General features: G+C 46.4%; 1 protein-coding gene across 2 annotated transcripts in view; it reads left to right on the forward strand.

Moving 5' to 3' along the window:
• The window catches only part of plod3 (procollagen-lysine, 2-oxoglutarate 5-dioxygenase 3), a 126019-nt gene that overhangs the window by 33350 nt on the left and 72530 nt on the right, over window positions 1-20139 (forward strand). For both annotated transcript variants that reach the window (XM_087982990.1, XM_087982989.1), the window contains exons 4-8: window positions 3161-3324; window positions 9065-9177; window positions 10135-10198; window positions 11001-11098; window positions 14361-14462. In XM_087982990.1, the coding sequence (XP_087839116.1) occupies window positions 3161-3324; window positions 9065-9177; window positions 10135-10198; window positions 11001-11098; window positions 14361-14462 (541 nt within the window). The remainder of the gene's footprint in view (window positions 1-3160; window positions 3325-9064; window positions 9178-10134; window positions 10199-11000; window positions 11099-14360; window positions 14463-20139) is intronic.

Here is a 20139-nt window from a genome sequence, read left to right on the forward strand (position 1 = left end):
GCATCCTGAATCCAGACTTTCAACAACTGACGAGAGGGTCTTTTTGAATTGCGCGCTTAGCTGAATCCAGCGGCTCAAAGTCAAGGCTGAGACGGACAGGTTTTTAAACCAGTCAGGGATTCCAGGATTATGGAGCAAAGGCAGGAAAGTGGAGTTGAGGATGGCCAGATCAGCTATTGAATGGTGGTGCAGACTCGATGGGCTGAATGGCCTACTTTTACTTCTACATGTTATGGTCTTGGGTACATAGTGAGAAATAGAATCGTTCTCACCAGCTTTGGAGGCCCCAGTCTAGGTATTGTATTTTTTAAAAAAAATCATTTTGTAGAGGTGACAGGGAAACTCTTTTCTTTGAAATAATAAAGAATTCTGCATTTTAACTTAGCGCTTCTTGATTGTTTGCATTAAAGATTGAAGGGGAGCAGATTTGTTATAATCATTGTTGTACCATGAGAAACATGCCGCCCAATTTGAACACAGCACGCTTTCACAAACTGCTGATGGTAGTCATGATTTGGGGGTGTACGAAGTTAAGAATCACACAACACCAGGTTATAGTCCAACAGGTTTGATTGGAAGCACTAGCTTTCGGAGCGCTGCTCACAACCACTTGATGAAGGAGCAGCGTTCTGAAAGCTAGTGTGCTTCCGATCAAACCTGTCGGACTATAACCTGCTGTTGTGTGATTTTTAACTTCATAAACAGCAGTACGACAGCGGTCAAGTAGTCTGTGACAGCGATCGAGTGAGCGATTTAATATTGGCCACAAGGCAAGTGGAAGAATACACTTTGTACCTTTAAAGCTCCCTCTGCACTGTCCCCACTCCCAGGACAGGTACAGCACAGGGTTAGATACAAAGTAAAGCTCCTTTAGCTCTGTCGCAATGGAGCACTCTGATCACAGGGACAGCACGGGGTTAGATACAGAATGAAATGAAGCTCCTTTTGCTCTGTCCCCATGAAACATTACCAAGTCAGGGACAGCACAGGGTTAGATACTGAGTAAAGCTCTGTCTACAGTGCCCTAGGTTTGTTGATGAGAAATTTGTGATAAACCGTCCAAGCCCAGACTGGATAGCAGGAAGTTGGGCCCTGACTGGATTAGGCCTCAGGCAGAAAGAGTGGAATGGGACACTTGGGGAATCTTGGCCATGCAGTTCATGTCAGAAAAAAAAACAGTGCATCTTTCTTTAAAGAAAAGGTCGTTATTTAGTAATCTTATTGAGATTTCTGTGTAAACTTATACCATCTGCCCCAACTGTGACACTGGACTCTGAAACCATGGGAACCAGTACCCATGATTGTTTAGCAGTGAATGGGTTGGTTTAGTTTGTTCTCGGTTTGTAATAGGATACAAGGTACAAGAACAAGGAGAGTTCACATCTGTAGCCAAGGAAGGAATTTAACCCTCTTCACCAGTTCTTTGGTCTTAATTAAGTGGGACTGGTTCTTGACCTGCTTCACATTCCCTCTCTCCACTCATAAGCTGAAAGCTTTATCTTTCTCTTCCTCGGGATGTGTGTTTTGCTGGCGAGGCTAACGTTTGTTGGCTGTCCTTAATTGCTTTTGAACTGAATGTCACTCTTGGCCCTTTTAGAAGGCGGTTAAAAGTCAACCACATTGTTGTGGGTCTGGAGTCACATGTAGGCTATGTATTGTAACGCAGATTTCCTTCCCTAAAGGGCATTAGTGAGCCAGATTAGGCTTCACAGAAGTTGATGTTAGTCATCATTATCATCATTTGTGAGAGTAGCATTTAACTTCAGGTTTTTAACTTGAATTTGAATCCCACCAGTTGCCATGGAGAGATTTGAACCCAGGTCCCTACAGCATTAGCCTAGGCCTCTGGTTTACTAGTTGTGATGTTGCCATGTGGATATCAGCATTCTCTTCTGGATTAGGCCTCAGCACTTCATAAGGAGTGTCAACCACATCAACCCATGGTCACCCAGCAGCCACACTCCCCTCTGAATCGAAAGTCATGGGTTTGAATTCCATTCCACATGCTTGAGGGGGTGCTGCACTATCAGAGGAACCACCTTTTAGCTGTGAGGTTAAATCAGGGACCTTTCAGATAGGCAAAGTTCAGTTAGGCAGCAGCATGTTTACACATAGGAAACTTCCACAGACTGCAATTTAGTTTGGTGTTGGGGAATAAATATTGGTCCAACGACAATGGCCGAGTGGTATTATTGCTAGACTATTAAGAATCTGGAATTAAGAGTCGAATGATAACCATGAAACCATTGTCAATTGTCAGGAAAAACCCAACTCTAATGTCCTTTAGGGAAGGAAACCTGCTGTCATTACCTGGTCTGGCCTACATGTGACTCCAGACCCACAGAAATGTGATTAGATTAGATTAGATTAGTTAGATTAGATTAGTTACAGTGTGGAAACAGGCCCTTCGGCCCAACAAGTCCACACCGCCCCGCCGAAGCGCAACCAACCCATACCCCTACATTTACCCCTTACCTAACACTACGGGCAATTTGGCAGGGCCAATTCACCTAACCTGCACATCTTTGGACTGTGGGAGGAAACCGGAGCACCCGGAGGAAACCCACGCAGACACGGGGAGAATGTGCAAACTCCACACAGTCAGTCGCCTGAGTCGGGAATTGAACCCGGATCTCTGGCGCTGTGAGGCAGCAGTGCTAACCACTGTGCCACCGTGCCGTGTGGTTAACTCTTAACTTCCCTCTGGGCAAGTAGGGATGGGCAATAAATGTTGGCCTAGCCAGAGATGCCCATATCACATGAGTGAACAAAATAAAATTCCAGCCACTGAACAGCTTTCCCCCCCCCCCTCCCAATTCCTATTGACCCCAGTTTTGCAAAGGGCTCCTTGATGCCACACTCAGCAGAATGCTCTGCTGATGTCGAGAGAATCCACTTTCACCTTTCCTCTGGCGCCCAGGTCTATTGTTCATGCTTGGAAAAAGGTGCATGAGGAAGAAAAGGAATAGAAAGATATGTTGATAGGGTGAGATTACCAAGGTGTGGGAAGAGGCTCCGAAGGAGCCTAAACACCAGCATGGAACAGATGAGCTTACTGGCTTGTTTCTGTGATTTAAGTTTGATATTTGTCACAGTTTTGTCTTGTCTCCTGCTAATGACATCATCGATGCACTTCTCCCTCCCCATCTTGCCCCTTCAGTTATGATGTCATCTTTGCTGGCTCTCCCCTGGAACTGCTGAAGAAGTTCATACTGTTTAATCACAAGGTGGTCTTTGCGGCAGAAGGATTTATCTGGCCTGACGAGGCCCTGGCGGATAAGTATCCACCAGTCCGTAATGGGAAGCGATACCTCAATTCAGGAGGTAAGATTTTATTGTTGGCTTTTTTTTTCCCTTCTCAACCCTCTGAAAGTTGTCTCTGTACAAGTGCATCAATTTTAAAATGAGTCTGCAGAATGTTTGATTTTTTTTAATACCAAAATGCACAACTATCAACTTTAATACCAACAAATAAATCCCTCGGTAGGTTTCTTCTCAATTTATCGAGATTGCGTTGGATTCCTCCACCTGTACATGTCTGCGTTTTATGTAGGTGATACTGAAGCTACAGAAGAGACCCATAGCATTCCCTGCTTCATAGCTACCTGGGCTACTAAGACCTGATCAATGAGAACACAGAGGTGGAGCGTCATCCTGGGGCTGATTTGGTTGAGATATACATACGTCTCTAAGATGATGCAAGGGTTGGATCTTTTCCCATCCATGAGGAGATGGGTTTGGAGAGGGATTTATCTTTTTTTTTTAGTTCCTTGGGTTTACCATTTTTAAAATTTGCCTTAGTCATTGCACAGTTGCAAGTGGGGGTGTGGTTCATGGATATTGTGATGCAAAGGATATCACAATAGATGAAGGGCATTATCCTGTCGAAAAGATTTTTAACCTGGACTGCAGAATGCTTTGGTACAGTGGGATCTGAGTGCCCTTACACCCGAATCAAAGGGTGTTAATGCTCTGATACTGCAAATAATGGGGAAGGCGATGAGATGTTGGGCTTTATTGCAAAGAGGGATGGAGTATAAATATAAGGAGGTCTTGCTGGGACTGTTCCAGGGCTTTGGTAAAAGGCACACCTTTAGTATGGCTAAGTGTGAGGTGATTCACTTTGGTAAGAGTAATAAAAAGATGGGGTACTGGGCTAATGGTCGGATACTTGGTAGTGTGGATGAGCAGAGGGATCTTGGTGTCCATGTACACAGATCTCTGAAAGTTGCCACCCAGGTAAATAGTGCGGTGAAGAAGGCATATGGCGTACTGGCTTTTATTGGTAGAGGAATTGAGTTCCGGAGTACTGAGGTCATGTTGCAGTTGTATAAGACTCTGGTGCGGCTGCATCTGGAGTATTGTGTGCAGTTTTGGTCGCCATACTATAGGAAGGATGTGGAGGCACTGGAACGGGTGCAGAGGAGGTTTACCAGGATGTTGCCTGGTATGGTAGAAAGATCGTATGAGGAAAGGCTGAGGCACTTGGGGTTGTTTTCATTGGAGAACAGAAGGTTTAGGGGTGACTTGATAGAGGTGTACAAGATGATTAGGGGTTTAGATAGGGTCGACAGTGAGAATCTTTTTCCACGTATGGAGTCAGCTATTACGAGGGGGCATAGCTTTAAATTAAGGGGTGGTAGGTATAGGACAGATGTTAGGGGTAGGTTCTTTACTCAGCGAGTCGTGAGTTCATGGAATGCCCTGCCAGTAGCAGTGGTGGACTCTCCCTCATTATGGGCATTTAAGTGGGCATTGGATAGGCATATGGAGGATAGTGGGCTAGTGTAGGTTAGGTGGGCTTGGATCGGCGCAACATCGAGGGCCGAAGGGCCTGTACTGCGCTGTATTCTTCTATGTTCTATGTTCTATTTGTGTCTCCTTAATTGGGAAACTTGTACCAGCAACGGTTCACTCGAGCTGATTCCTGGGTTGAAGGGCTTGTCTTATGAGGAAAGGTTAAGCAGGTTGAGCTCATATTCATTGGAGTTGAGAAGAATGAGGTGCCGTTTAAATATGTAAGATTCTGAGGGGTCTTGACAGGACAGGCACTGAGAGAATGTTTCTCCCAATGCCAGGGGTCAGTATTTATTTAGCCTTGAGGGCTCTTGACATTTTATGAAGGGATGTTCTTCGACCTTGACAGCTTTATTTGTTGGGTCTTCACGGGCTCCTTTTTTTCTATTTCCATTTGCTCTTTTATTAATTGAAGCTGCGCTTTTCCAGCAACACATTTTCAGCTCGGGTCTCCAGCATCTGCAGGCCTCACTTGCTCCTATTAATTGAAGCAACCATGTAGTAACATTACTTTCTATGTTTGTGCTGACTTGGATTCACACAGAAGCAGAATTTAGAAGAATTCATCAAAACCCTCAACAGTTATTGCCCTCCGTTAAATTTAAAGCCACAACACACGAGAAAAACTTTTACTTCCTAATGTTCCGCAGGATTTGACTTGGCACAGAAAATCCTTCTGTGGGACAGTGAAGTCACAGCTAATGAATTTCCATTGCACGTGCACAAAGCTGGTCAATCTCTCACATTTACTGTGCTTTTTACTGCCCTTAAAATCTCCATCTTTTAGACTTAATTTTAACAATTGGTCAAACCTTGCTAGTAATGTAGTGCCAAGAAGGTTTCCAAACTTTTACTAGCCTTCATGTGCCGAGGTCTTTCAGCCCTGTCCAGTTTGGTTCTAATCTTTCGATTCGACTTCCTCATAACCCCTCTAACATAGTTAATCGTGTACCCTTCATTTCCTGGTACTAGATTTTCAAGCTGGTTCATTGACTGTAAAGCATTATGTGACGTCCTAAGATCATTAAAGGAGCTAAAAACAACACAGGTCAGACATTGCTGCTTGGGATCTTACTCTGTGCTAAATGGCTGCATGTTTGTCCCTAACATGGTTCCTGAACTTCGTTTATGTTAGCAGACTGCCAGATCTGTGATACGATCCATGACTTTCAGTACTGTTTCCTGTAAGTAGACAAAGTGTGAGATTCAAGTACATACTAAAAGAATAAAGCCACAAGATTCCATAGTTTTGGACAAACAGCAATAAACTTTGCTGTAAACGTTGAACAATTTGCTACAAGATAAATGTTCGCATTTACTGAGGTAAATATGGGTAACTAGACAAAGTGGTTGAACACCCTCCGAGCATATCAAATGGCAAATGTGGCCCAGTCAGAGCCCACACATGTATCAGCAACCCAGAGGAAGTGAGGTCAGCGGCTGCTGGAGATCAGAGTCAAGAGTGTTAGCGAGTTTTGAAGCTCAGGTTGAGGTTCTGGATGTAGGTTTGCTGGCTGAGCTGGAAGGTTCAGTGCTTCGCCTGAGGCACACTGAAGATGTTACCTAGTAGGGCGACGAAATGTCTGGAAATGAGCCTTTCAGCTCAGCCAGCAAACCTACATTCAGTCAAGAGTGTTTTGCTGGAAAAGCACAGCAGGTCAGGCAGCATCCGAGGAGCAGGAGAATCAACGTTTCGGGCCGGAATCCTTCATCAGGATGAAGGGCCCTGGCCTGAAACATCGATTCTGCTGCTCCTTGGATGCTGCCTGACCTGCTGTGCTTTTTCCAGTAACCCCTCCAGACTTAATGACACAGTGTAGTCATGAAAGCTCATTAAAACTTTACAAGGAATTCCAATTGTTTTCTTTTGGAGACTTAACTTTGGAACTCCTTCAAAAACAACTCTGTCACAGGCTGCTTCAGTGACTACTCACATTCTGGGAGTTCAGTTTCCTTTCCTGGGTCCACGAATTCACCTGCTGTTCCTGCTTATTTTGAACCCTGCATCGGGATTGTGTTTAGAATTGGGAACACCGTTTCAAAATAAATTTCTCACTTAATGAAGATGGGCATGCCTTGGAGGGTTGCATATTTTTGGAATTCACTTCCGCAGAGAGCAGCGGAGGCTGGGATTATTGAATACATTCAGGACTGAGTCAAACAAATTTGATCAGAGTGGGAAGTTGAGTTAAGACTGCAGTCAGATCATCCATCTTCCTGATTGGCTGAGCTGGGGCCAATGGCCTATTACGACTCCTGTTTCTAATGCTTTCATTGTTCATGAATCATGGGTTTTCGGTGAGGTTCAGGGAGGTCAGGGGCCAGGCAAGACCTCCTGTTTTCGGTTAGTTCTAGTGATCGCTGTGCCTGGAGTCCTGAAACCCTTTGCTCCTCCACAACGTCACTTATTTTTAAAAATTCCAGTTGTTCATTCCTGGATTTAGAGTTAACAATGTCACACTTTCCCCTTATTGAACTCCATGTCCTACAGCAATTCCCAATCGCCTTGTCTGTTTTCAATGGGACGGGCCTCGAACAACCAGGATATGTCTTCCTGCTCCTCTCCAAACAACTTACCATGCCTTCCAGCGCTTTGTTTTCTGCAGGTTTTGATGTACAACTCTCTAACCCTTCAGCCACTGATGGGCTCAGAATTTCCCAGATGAAACCTGGAGATCAAGCTGGGGTCCTAGTTGCACTACCACCAGCAACATACATAGGTTGGAAAAGAAAACTCCATTGAACGAGTTGTATGTTGGTATTAAAGTTGATAGTTTACTGTGTTGGGAGTAAAATTGATTCTTCTGGTCCCAAGAACTGTGTTCTGGAATGTAATCAAACGTAAAAATACATTTTCTCTTAAAAAGAGATCTCTAATAAAACATACACTATCCAGACTTCTCTGCCCCTTTAACAATGTAATAGAATTATCCTCAGTTTTATTTTAAGTTAATGACTGGAGGAATCGTCAACGGAAGAGGAAGGGTCGTGGTTTCTATCGCCTTTTGTAATGGGGCGAAATGCATTGGAAGTGTTCTAAATGCCGATCGCCTGAGGGAACTGGGGAGGTCACAAAAACGTCACGTTGATTGTGTACTGGGCTACCCATCACACGGTGTATATACCAGTAAACCTTAGCTGGCTGCTGGTGGTTGGGTTATGAAAGGCCAGAGACTTCTCATAAAGCTGTTCCTGTCCCAAGGGAGAGGCTAACAAGAGGAGTCCAATTCAACAAATAAAGAAGTGAGGATAGAATAATGTGTGGTGAGCTTAAAAGAAAAACAGTAAATGGTAATCTTTTGTACCTGATATTAACAGGAGACAATGGGAGGATCAGAAGAAGAAATTTCAGACCTGGCCACTCAGTCATAGTTGGCTGTCTGCTTTTGTTTTTGTCTCCTCGGTGTCTTGAATATCTTCTGTTTATTCTACTTGTAACACACTTAGATTTAGTATCGCACTCACCCTGATTCTGATTATAGGTCATTAGATTCCTATTTCCCCTTGTGTGAGACTGTAGCAATGTACTGATGTACATGCATGTACCTGTGTGAGTGTATCTATCTATATTTGTGCTTGGGTGTGTCTGTGTTCGTGTGTCTGTGTTCGTGTGTGTGTGTTCGTGTGTGTCTGTGTTCGTGTGTGTCTGTGTTCGTGTGTGTCTGTGTTCGTGTGTGTCTGTGTTCGTGTGTGTCTGTGTTCGTGTGTGTCTGTGTTCGTGTGTGTGTGTGTCTGTGTTCGTGTGTCTGTGTTCGTGTGTCTGTGTTCGTGTGTCTGTGTTCGTGTGTCTGTGTTCGTGTGTCTGTGTTCGTGTGTCTGTGTTCGTGTGTGTGTGTTCGTGTGTGTGTGTTCGTGTGTGTGTGTTCGTGTGTGTGTGTTCGTGTGTGTGTGTTCGTGTGTGTCTGTGTTCGTGTGTCTGTGTTCGTGTGTCTGTGTTCGTGTGTCTGTGTTCGTGTGTCTGTGTTCGTGTATGTCTGTGTTCGTGTGTGTCTGTGTTCGTGTGTGTCTGTGTTCGTGTGTGTCTGTGTTCGTGTGTGTCTGTGTGTGTTCGTGTGTGTGTGTGTGTGTGTTCGTGTGTGTGTGAGAGAAGATTGCATGTAAGGGTTCGCGATTGTGAGAGTGTGTGTGTGTGAATCAGACTGCCCAGATGAGGGAGTCGGTGAATTGTAAGAGGATCTGAATCCTTACCGCTGCCAATCTCTACCCCCCCCCACCACCACCACCCATCCTCTCCCTTTCACCACGTTGTGGTCTGTTTCTGCTGCAGGTTTTATAGGCTACGCTCCAGTCATCAACGACATTGTCCAGCAGTGGAAGTTCAAGGACGATGATGATGACCAGCTTTTCTACACTAAGATTTATCTCAGTCCTAAACTGAGGGTGAGTCAGGGAGTTCGGGGGACAGAAAACGAGGCCAAACCAAAATCGTTTTACTATCTCCCGAAAACCCACAGTCTGACCGCTGAGATTTCCAATCTTTGGGGTCCCCTGATCTGAGGCTGGACAGAGAACATGGTTTGAATGCACTCCCAGAGCAGTCGTCGTTTGAATGAGTTGTTATACCAATGGGCCCCCACCATCTGCCTTCTGATGGGGTTGTAAAAGCTCCCACATCAGCTGTTTCATAGAGGAATGATCTGAGGATTCTTCCCAGTTCTCCTGGGGCAGCCATTTGCCCACCGACCAGTGTTGCTAAATACAGAAATCAGCGATCTGGCGAGCTGTCTGTGAGATCCCGCTGTGCACCACATAGCTGCCTCGTTTTCTGCAATGGCTAGACTTCTGCAATGGGGGGGCCACACTCTCTCAAACGCGAACCCGTACATGCAATCTTAACACACACACACACACACACACACACACACACATGGGCATCCCCATGGGCAAGAACACAGATGCATCCACACACTCAACAAACACATTCAACATACACACTCAAGCACAAATATAGACTTGGGGCGGCACGGTGGCACAGTGGTTAGTACTGCTGCCTCACAGCGCCAGAGACCCGGGTTCAATTCCCGCCTCAGGCGACTGACTGCGGAGTTTGCACGTTCTCCCCGTGTCTGTGTGGGTTTCCTCCGGGTGCTCCGGTTTCCTCCCACAGTCCAAAGATGTGCAGGGTCAGGTGAATTGGCCATGCTAAATTGCCCGTAGTGTTAGGTAAGGGGTAAATGTAGGGGCATGGGTGGGTTGCGCTTCGGCGGGTCGGTGTGGACTTGTTGGGCCGAAGGGCCTGTTTCCACACTGTAATGTAATCTTTTTAAAAAAAAAATTTGAAAAGATGCTTAACTGAGCGTGTAAGAGTCTGAAATGTTAATTCTTTTTTTCCTGCAGGAAAAGTACAAGATGGCTCTGGATCACCAATCAACAATCTTTCAAAACCTCAATGGTGCTTTAGGTAAGCTCTCAATCTTCCAATTTTCCCCTTGCCTGCCACCCCCGTCACTGCACCGTGTCTCCTCCCTGGCCCCATCTTAAAGTTAATTTCTGTTCCTTCGGGGAATTAAAACCAGACTCTTGTTGGACCCGAAAAGGTATGATCATAAGGAGTAAAAATAGGCTATTCACCACCTCCTCCAGCCTTGTCTACTATTCGGTAAGACCATGGCTGATCAGATTGTGGTCTTAACTGCACTTCCCACAACCATTCATCTGTATAACTCCACCTTGAATATATTCAATGACCCAGCCTCTACTGCTGTCTGAGGGAGAGAATTTTAAGTATTAAGAGAGAAGGAATTCCTCCCCATCCCTGTCTTCAATGGGAGACTCTTTATTTTGTGCCCCTTGGTTCAAGTTTCACTATGAAGAGGCAGTATCCTCTCAGCGTCTACCCTGTTAAACCCCCTCAGGATCATCTTTGGTACGACACGACCACCTTTCATTCTTCAAAACGCCAATGCATTTGAGGCCCAGCTCAGTCTTTGACCACCTCCTGGAGTGCCTCTGTGTGTGAATACATCCCCAGCATTCGATCGAGTTGAGGTCCCCTCTTCTGCAGTTTGGCCATCATGGGGACTCATCGCAGATGTTAGGTCTGTGTAACCTTCATGAAAGTAAGTCATACTTTCTCCTCACCCCCCCCGATTAATGCTCCTCCCACACCAAGGAACTGGTAATTCAGGTATGGTTTGATGTGTGGTGTTGTTGACTGTTGGGTCCTCGATGCTTTAACTATCCCATGTCCTACCATCTTCCAGACGAAGTTGTCATCAAGTTTGAGAAGGGAAAAGCCAGAATCCGCAACATAGCCCAGGACACGCTGCCAGTCATCATCCATGGCAATGGGCCAACCAAGGTAACTGGGTCTTGGCTCAATCGCTGTCATGAACCAGGGATTGGGTAAACCATTGGGAAGGCATTAGGGGTAGATGTTGTACTAGCAGCTCGTAAGCAACAAGAAAACACCTAACAAATGATCCCAATATCTTTCTTTCCAAATTTGCATTGAGTCTCAATGGAGGACTCCCACAGAAAAGATGTGCAGGTCAGGTGAATTGGCCATGCTAAATTGCTCATAGTGAGAGGGAAATGGGTCTGGGTGGGTTACCTTTCAGAGGGTCGTTGTGGACTTGTTGGGCCGAAGGGCCTGTTTCCACACTGTAGGAAATCTAATCTAATGACAAACTGGGGTACAGTACTGGTGGGGACTGGTCTGTCACTATATAACACTGGGGCACAGTACTGGTGGGGACAGGTCTGTCACTATATAACACTGGGGTACAGTACTGGTGGGGACAGGTCTGTCACTATATAACACTGGGGCACAGTACTGGTGGGGACAGGTCTGTCACTATATAACACTGGGGTACAGTACTGGTGGGGACAGGTCTGTCACTATATAACACTGGGGTACAGTACTGGTGGGGACAGGTCTGTCACTGTATAACTCTGGGGTACAGTACTGGTGGGGGCAGGTCTGTCACTGTATAACACTGGGGTACAGTACTGGTGGGGACAGGTCTGTCACTATATAACACAGGGGTACAGTACTGGTGGGGACAGGTCTGTCACTGTATAACACTGGGGTACAGTACTGGTGGGGGCAGGTCTGTCACTGTATAACACTGGGGTACAGTACTGGTGGGGACAGGTCTGTCACTATATAACACTGGGGTACAGTACTGGTGGGGACAGGTCTGTCACTATATAACACTGGGGTACAGTACTGGTGGGGACAGGTCTGTCACTGTATAACACTGGGGTACAGTACTGGTGGGGACAGGTCTGTCACTGTATAACACTGGGGTACAGTACTGGTGGGGACAGGTCTGTCACTATATAACACTGGGGTACAGTACTGGTGGGGACAGGTCTGTCACTGTATAACACTGGGGTACAGTACTGGTGGGGACAGGTCTGTCACTGTATAACACTGGGGTACAGTACTGGTGGGGACAGGTCTGTCACTATATAACACTGGGGTACAGTACTGGTGGGGACAGGTCTGTCACTGTATAACACTGGGGTACAGTACTGGTGGGGGCAGGTCTGTCACTGTCTAACACTGGGGTACAGTACTGGTGGGGACAGGTCTGTCACTATATAACACTGGGGTACAGTACTGGTGGGGGCAGGTCTGTCACTGTCTAACACTGGGGTACAGTACCGGTGGGGGCAGGTCTGTCACTATATAACACTGGGGTACAGTACTGGTGGGGGCAGGTCTGTCACTGTCTAACACTGGGGTACAGTACCGGTGGGGACAGGTCTGTCACTATATAACACTGGGGTACAGTACTGGTGGGGACAGGTCTGTCACTGTATAACACTGGGGTACAGTACTGGTGGGGACAGGTCTGTCACTGTATAACACTGGGGTACAGTACTGGTGGGGACAGGTCTGTCACTGTATAACACTGGGGTACAGTACTGGTGGAGACTGGTCTGTCACTGTATAACACTGGGGTACAGTACTGGTGGAGACTGGTCTGTCACTGTATAACACTGGGGTACAGTACTGGTGGGGACAGGTCTGTCACTGTATAACACTGGGGTACAGTACTGGTGTGGACAGGTCTGTCACGGTATAACACTGGGGTACAGTACTGGTGGGGACAGGTCTGTCACGGTATAACACTGGGGTACAGTACTGGTGGGGACAGGTCTGTCACTGTATAACACTGGGGTACAGTACTGGTGGGGACAGGTCTGTCACTGTATAACACTGGGGTACAGTACTGGTGGGGACAGGTCTGTCACTGTATAACACTGGGGTACAGTACTGGTGGGGACAGGTCTGTCACTGTATAACACTGGGATACAGTACTGGTGGGGACAGGTCTGTCACTGTATAACACTGGGGTACAGTACTGGTGGGGACAGGTCTGTCACTGTATAACACTGGGGTACAGTACTGGTGGGGACAGGTCTGTCACTGTATAACACTGGGGTACAGTACTGGTGGGGACAGGTCTGTCACTGTATAACACTGGGGTACAGTACTGGTGGGGACAGGTCTGTCACTGTATAACACTGGGATACAGTACTGGTGGGGACAGGTCTGTCACTGTATAACACTGGGGTACAGTACTGGTGGGGACAGGTCTGTCACTGTATAACACTGGGGTACAGTACTGGTGGGGACAGGTCTGTCACTGTATAACACTGGGATACAGTACTGGTGGGGACAGGTCTGTCACTGTATAACACTGGGGTACAGTACTGGTGGGGACAGGTCTGTCACTGTATAACACTGGGGTACAGTACTGGTGGGGACAGGTCTGTCACTGTATAACACTGGGATACAGTACTGGTGGGGACAGGTCTGTCACTGTATAACACTGGGATACAGTACTGGTGGGGACAGGTCTGTCACTGTATAACACTGGGGTACTGTACTGGTGGGGACAGGTCTGTCACTGTATAACACTGGGGTACAGTACTGGTGGGAACAGGTCTGTCACTGTATAACACTGGGATACAGTACTGGTGGGGACAGGTCTGTCACTGTATAACACTGGGGTACAGTAGTGGTGGGGACAGGTCTGTCACGGTATATCACTGGGGTACAGTACTGGTGGGGACAGGTCTGTCACTGTATAACACTGGGGTACAGTACTGGTGGGGACAGGTCTGTCACTGTATAACACTGGCGTACAGTACTGGTGGGGACAGGTCTGTCACTGTATAACACTGGGATACAGTACTGGTGGGGACAGGTCTGTCACTGTATAACACTGGGGTACAGTACTGGTGGGGACAGGTCTGTCACTGTATATCACTGGGGTACTGTACTGGCAGAGACAGGGCTGTAATTTATAACAAAGGGGTACAATCATTGGAGAGGAGATGTTTTGAAGAGGGGTGAATGTATTTTGAACTCTGACTTTGAGGGGTCACTCAGTCTGATAGCATGGCAGAACTGGGCTAATTTCATCTTGACACCTGAGTGAATCAAAGCGATTAATTAATTCCACATCTAAAAGAGGCTCAAAGCAAGTCAGGAAGGTGAATGTGAAACACCTCTCCCTGTGACATATCCCCAAATGATACGTGTGTGTTTCTGTGAACCTTGGTTGCTGCAAGTTGAATAATTGTGTATCCTTCTCGCCCTTTAGCTGCAGCTGAACTATTTGGGGAATTACATTCCGAATGCCTGGAACCACGAGACTGGATGTGGAATATGTGATGAGGACTTGTTAGACCTGACACAGCTACAGGTGAACATCATGTGTGTGTTAGCGTGTGTGACAGTAGATGCACTTGTGTGCCGTTGTGTGTGGGGGTGTATGTACACATACATCCGCCACTCTCTCTGTCCATCCTGCCCCACTCAACCCCAAAACCTTGTCCCTTCTGTTTATTTGTGTCTCTTTATTTCATTCATTTTCCTCTCTGCTTTACCTGGCTCTTATGTTATATACATCTAGTTTATTTTCTACCTCTCACTATTTCCATATGTAACTGTCTGCTTCTCTCCTTATGTACGATCATAAAGAAATCAGAGGAGGTGGAGATTCACCCCCCTTTGACCTTGCTGGGCTATTCAGTGACCTTCTATTTCAGCACCATTTTACCTCACTATCCCTGTGTTCCTTGACGTTTTTAATATGTAAAAATGTACCAGCCTCAGACTTGAACATTCGATTTCAGAGTTTTCACGAGCCTCTGAGGCTGAGAGTTCCAATGATTCACTGCCATCTAAGTTAATAAATTCCTCCTCCTCTCGGTCTGAATGACCTGTGTCTTTATGCTCAGATTTTGGCCCCTTGCTCCTGGCTGCTCTTCAGGCCGGTGGGAAACGCCCTTCCTGCATCGACCCTGTCAAGCCCTGTGAAAATTTAGTATGTTTAAACAAAATAATCCTTCATTCTTCTAAGTTCTATGGAGTATCAAATATAGTACAGCACAGGAACAGGCCCTTCAGCCCACGATGTTGTACCAAATTAGACTAATCCCTTCTGCCTGCCCTTGGTCCATAATCCCGCCATTCCTTGCATACTCATGTGCTTATCTGAAAGTCCCTTAAACACCCCTATCGTATCACCCTGGCAGATTGTTCCAGACTCCTACCATTCTCTGTGTAATAAAACCTTCCCCTCACATCTCCTTTGAACTTCCCCCTCTCACTTTAAATGCGTGCCCCCCTACTATTAGACATTTCAACTCGGGGGGGAGGAGAAAAAATATGCTGACTATTAACACTACCAACGCCCTCATAATTTTATAGACTTCTATCAAATCTCCTCTTCGCCTCCGCTGCTCCGTAGAAAACAGCCCAAGATTTTCTAGCCTCTCCCCGCACCTCACATTCTCTTCTGCACCCTCTCCAAAGCCTGTAATGTGGCCACCAGAATTGAACACAATGCTCTTTGTGTGCTCTAACCAAAAGTCTTGTAAAGCTGCAGCATGATGCCCTGTGATTCTTATATTTAATCACCCGATCAATAAATCCAAACATGCCATATGCCTTCTTTTCTACCCTGTCTACTTGTGTGGCTATTTTCATGGACCAATGGTCTTGAACCCCAAGATATGTCTGTGCATCAGTGTATAGGCCCAGTCTATATAATCTTCCATCATAGGACAACCTTAGTTAAGTGCACCTTCATTGCACTCTCTCAATGGTAAGTGTATAATTCTGTAGCTGAGGAAAATGAAATTCCACACAATTTTCGAGGCTTTTTATTATTGCAGTAAGATCTCTTCACTCCTTGTACGGAAGGGTGGTATGTAGCGATGACATCACTGGATTAGTAATTAGAACCCCAGCTAATATTCTGAGGTCATGTGTTTGATTCCCAGACGGTCAAATTTGAATTCGGGAAGAAATCTGGAATTAAAGCTGGTCTAATGCCAACTGTGCAACCACTATCTATTATTGTTTTAAAAAAAGAAAATTGTCTGGCTCCCAAATGTCCTTTGGGGGAAGGAAATCTTGCCATCCTTACCTGTTCTTACATGTGACTCCAGATCCACAGCAATTCGATTGATCCTAACCACCCTCTGGGTAATTAGAGATGGGCATTAAATGCTGGCCTGGCCAGCGATGACCTCCTTCCGTGAGTGAATATTTAAAAAAAAAACTCTGACCTTGCCATTCTCATTCTGTATAACGAATGATTAGAAACTTCTTCTAATACAAACCGTCATACCATTTGTCGTCTTAGTCATTTCCTGTACCTGCGTGCTAACTTTCAATCGATCACGAGCAAGGAGACCCAAATCTCTTTGATGTTCAACTCTTCCCAGGTTCTTGCCGTTTAAAACGTGTCCTGAATGTCTGATAATTTCGTGTTCCTTCACATTGTATTCCATCTGTCAGATTCTTTCCCATTCACTCAGCCCCTCCAAATTCTCTTACAGCATCTTTATGTCTGAGCAACTTTCACTCCCAACTTGTCTTACAGTAATCTGCAAATGTAGAGGTGTTACATTTAATCGCCACATCGAAATCCCAGATATAGATTGTGTATAGCTCGGGGCTAAGCATCGATCCCTGTGATAGACCAGTGATAGCAATCACAGCCTGCCAACATGAAAATGACCAATTTATTCCTCCTGTCTTTTTTTTCTGTCTATTAACCAGTTCTCAGTCCATACTGATCACATCTCTAATTTAAACTTGGTGTCTGAAATCCACCTCAGGAAATCAAAATTTTACATCCTGCCAAATTTGAATACCCTGCACATAAAATCTACTGGCTCTGTTAAATCCAACTATCACCTCTGTGTGGTACTCTCTGTGTACCATGTGTGCCTCTTTACGTATTGTATGGGTGTCACTATGTTACTCTGTTTCTGCATGTCACTATCTTTGTGTCATTCACCATGTATATTGTTGTATGTTAGCGTTTGTCTGTTTCACTATCTGTGTCTTGTGTTGCTGTGTGTGACACTGTGTCTGTCATGAAGTGTATGTGTGCGTTTGTGTGTGTGTGTGTTTCACTGTGTGTAAAAGTGTCTTTCCTCATTTATTTCATGGTGTGTCTTGTGTGTGTCACTGTATGTCGTGTGTGTGTGTCACTGTATGTCGTGTGTGTGTGTCACTGTATGTCGTGTGTGTGTGTCACTGTATGTCGTGTGTGTGTCACTGTATGTCGTGTGTGTGTCACTATGTCGTGTGTGTGTCTGTGTCACTGTATGTTGTGTGTGTCACTGTCGTGTGTGTGTGTGTCACTGTATGTCGTGTGTGTGTCTGTGTCACTGTATGTTGTGTGTGTGTCACTATGTCGTGTGTGTGTGTGTGTCACTGTCGTGTGTGTGTGTCACTGTCGTGTGTGTGTGTCACTGTCGTGTGTGTGTGTCACTGTCGTGTGTGTGTGTGTCACTGTCGTGTGTGTGTGTGTCACTGTCGTGTGTGTGTGTCTATGTCGTGTGTGTGTGTCTATGTCGTGTGTGTGTGTCACTATGTCGTGTGTGTGTGTCACTATGTCGTGTGTGTGTGTGTGTCACTGTATGTCGTGTGTGTGTGTCACTGTATGTCGTGTGTGTGTGTCACTGTATGTCGTGTGTGTGTGTCACTGTATGTCGTGTGTGTGTGTGTCACTGTATGTCGTGTGTGTGTGTGTCACTGTATGTCGTGTGTGTGTCACTGTATGTCGTGTGTGTGTCACTGTCGTGTGTGTGTCACTGTCGTGTGTGTGTGTCACTGTCGTGTGTGTGTGTGTCACTGTCGTGTGTGTGTGTGTGTCACTGTCGTGTGTGTGTGTGTGTCACTGTCGTGTGTGTGTGTGTCACTGTCGTGTGTGTGTGTGTCACTGTCGTGTGTGTGTGTCTATGTCGTGTGTGTGTGTCTATGTCGTGTGTGTGTGTCACTATGTCGTGTGTGTGTGTCACTATGTCGTGTGTGTGTGTGTGTCACTGTATGTCGTGTGTGTGTGTCACTGTATGTCGTGTGTGTGTGTCACTGTATGTCGTGTGTGTGTGTGTCACTGTATGTCGTGTGTGTGTGTGTCACTGTATGTCGTGTGTGTGTCACTGTATGTCGTGTGTGTGTCACTGTATGTCGTGTGTGTGTCACTGTCGTGTGTGTGTCACTGTCGTGTGTGTGTGTCACTGTCGTGTGTGTGTGTGTCACTGTCGTGTGTGTGTGTGTCACTGTCGTGTGTGTGTGTGTCACTGTCGTGTGTGTGTGTGTCACTGTCGTGTGTGTGTGTGTCAATGTCGTGTGTGTGTGTCACTATGTCGTGTGTGTGTGTCACTATGTCGTGTGTGTGTGTGTGTGTCACTGTATGTCGTGTGTGTGTGTCACTGTATGTCGTGTGTGTGTGTCACTGTATGTCGTGTGTGTGTGTCACTGTATGTCGTGTGTGTGTCACTGTATGTCGTGTGTGTGTGTGTCACTGTATGTCGTGTGTGTGTGTCACTGTATGTCGTGTGTGTGTGTCACTGTATGTCGTGTGTGTGTCACTGTATGTCGTGTGTGTGTGTGTCACTGTATGTCGTGTGTGTGTGTGTCACTGTATGTCGTGTGTGTGTGTGTCACTGTATGTCGTGTGTGTGTGTGTCACTGTATGTCGTGTGTGTGTCACTGTATGTCGTGTGTGTGTCACTCTATGTCGTGTGTGTGTCACTCTATGTCGTGTGTGTGTGTGTCACTCTATGTCGTGTGTGTGTGTGTCACTGCATGTCGTGCGTGTGTCACTGCATGTCGTGTGTGTGTGTGTCACTGTATGTCGTGTGTGTGTGTCACTGTATGTCGTGTGTGTGTCTGTGTCACTGTATGTTGTGTGTGTGTGTCACTATGTCGTGTGTGTGTGTGTCACTGTCGTGTGTGTGTCACTGTCGTGTGTGTGTCACTGTCGTGTGTGTGTCACTGTCGTGTGTGTGTGTGTCACTGTCGTGTGTGTGTGTGTCACTGTCGTGTGTGTGTGTGTCACTGTCGTGTGTGTGTCACTGTCGTGTGTGTCACTGTCGTGTGTGTGTGTCACTGTCGTGTGTGTGTGTGTCACTGTCGTGTGTGTGTGTGTCACTGTCGTGTGTGTGTGTGTCACTGTCGTGTGTGTGTGTGTCACTGTATGTCGTGTGTGTGTGTCACTGTATGTCGTGTGTGTGTGTGTCACTATGTCGTGTGTGTGTGTGTCACTGTATGTCGTGTGTGTGTGTGTCACTGCATGTCGTGTGTGTGTGTGTCACTGCATGTTGTGTGTGTGTGTGTCACTGCATGTTGTGTGTGTGTGTCACTATGTCGTGTGTGTGTGTGTCACTATGTCGTGTGTGTGTGTGTCACTATGTCGTGTGTGTGTCACTGTCGTGTGTGTGTCACTGTCGTGTGTGTGTCACTGTCGTGTGTGTGTCACTGTCGTGTGTGTGTCACTGTCGTGTGTGTGTGTGTCACTGTCGTGTGTGTGTGTCACTGTCGTGTGTGTGTGTCACTGTCGTGTGTGTGTGTCACTGTCGTGTGTGTGTGTGTCACTGTCGTGTGTGTGTGTCACTGTCGTGTGTGTGTGTCACTGCATGTCGTGCGTGTGTGTCACTATGTCGTGTGTGTGTCTGTGTCACTATGTTGTGTGTGTGTGTCACTGTCGTGTGTGTGTGTGTGTCACTGTCGTGTGTGTGTCACTGTCGTGTGTGTGTGTCACTGTCGTGTGTGTGTGTCACTGTCGTGTGTGTGTGTGTGTCACTGTCGTGTGTGTGTGTCACTGTCGTGTGTGTGTGTCACTGTCGTGTGTGTGTGTCACTGTCGTGTGTGTGTGTGTCACTGTCGTGTGTGTGTGTCACTGTCGTGTGTGTGTGTCACTGCATGTCGTGCGTGTGTGTCACTATGTCGTGTGTGTGTCTGTGTCACTATGTTGTGTGTGTGTGTCACTGTCGTGTGTGTGTGTGTGTCACTGTCGTGTGTGTGTCACTGTCGTGTGTGTGTGTCACTGTCGTGTGTGTGTGTCACTGTCGTGT

This window comes from Chiloscyllium plagiosum, unplaced genomic scaffold (assembly GCF_037043375.1).
Source record: "Chiloscyllium plagiosum isolate Xiang-an unplaced genomic scaffold, Cpla_swu_hap1 HiC_scaffold_44, whole genome shotgun sequence".
Taxonomy (NCBI): domain Eukaryota; kingdom Metazoa; phylum Chordata; class Chondrichthyes; order Orectolobiformes; family Hemiscylliidae; genus Chiloscyllium; species Chiloscyllium plagiosum.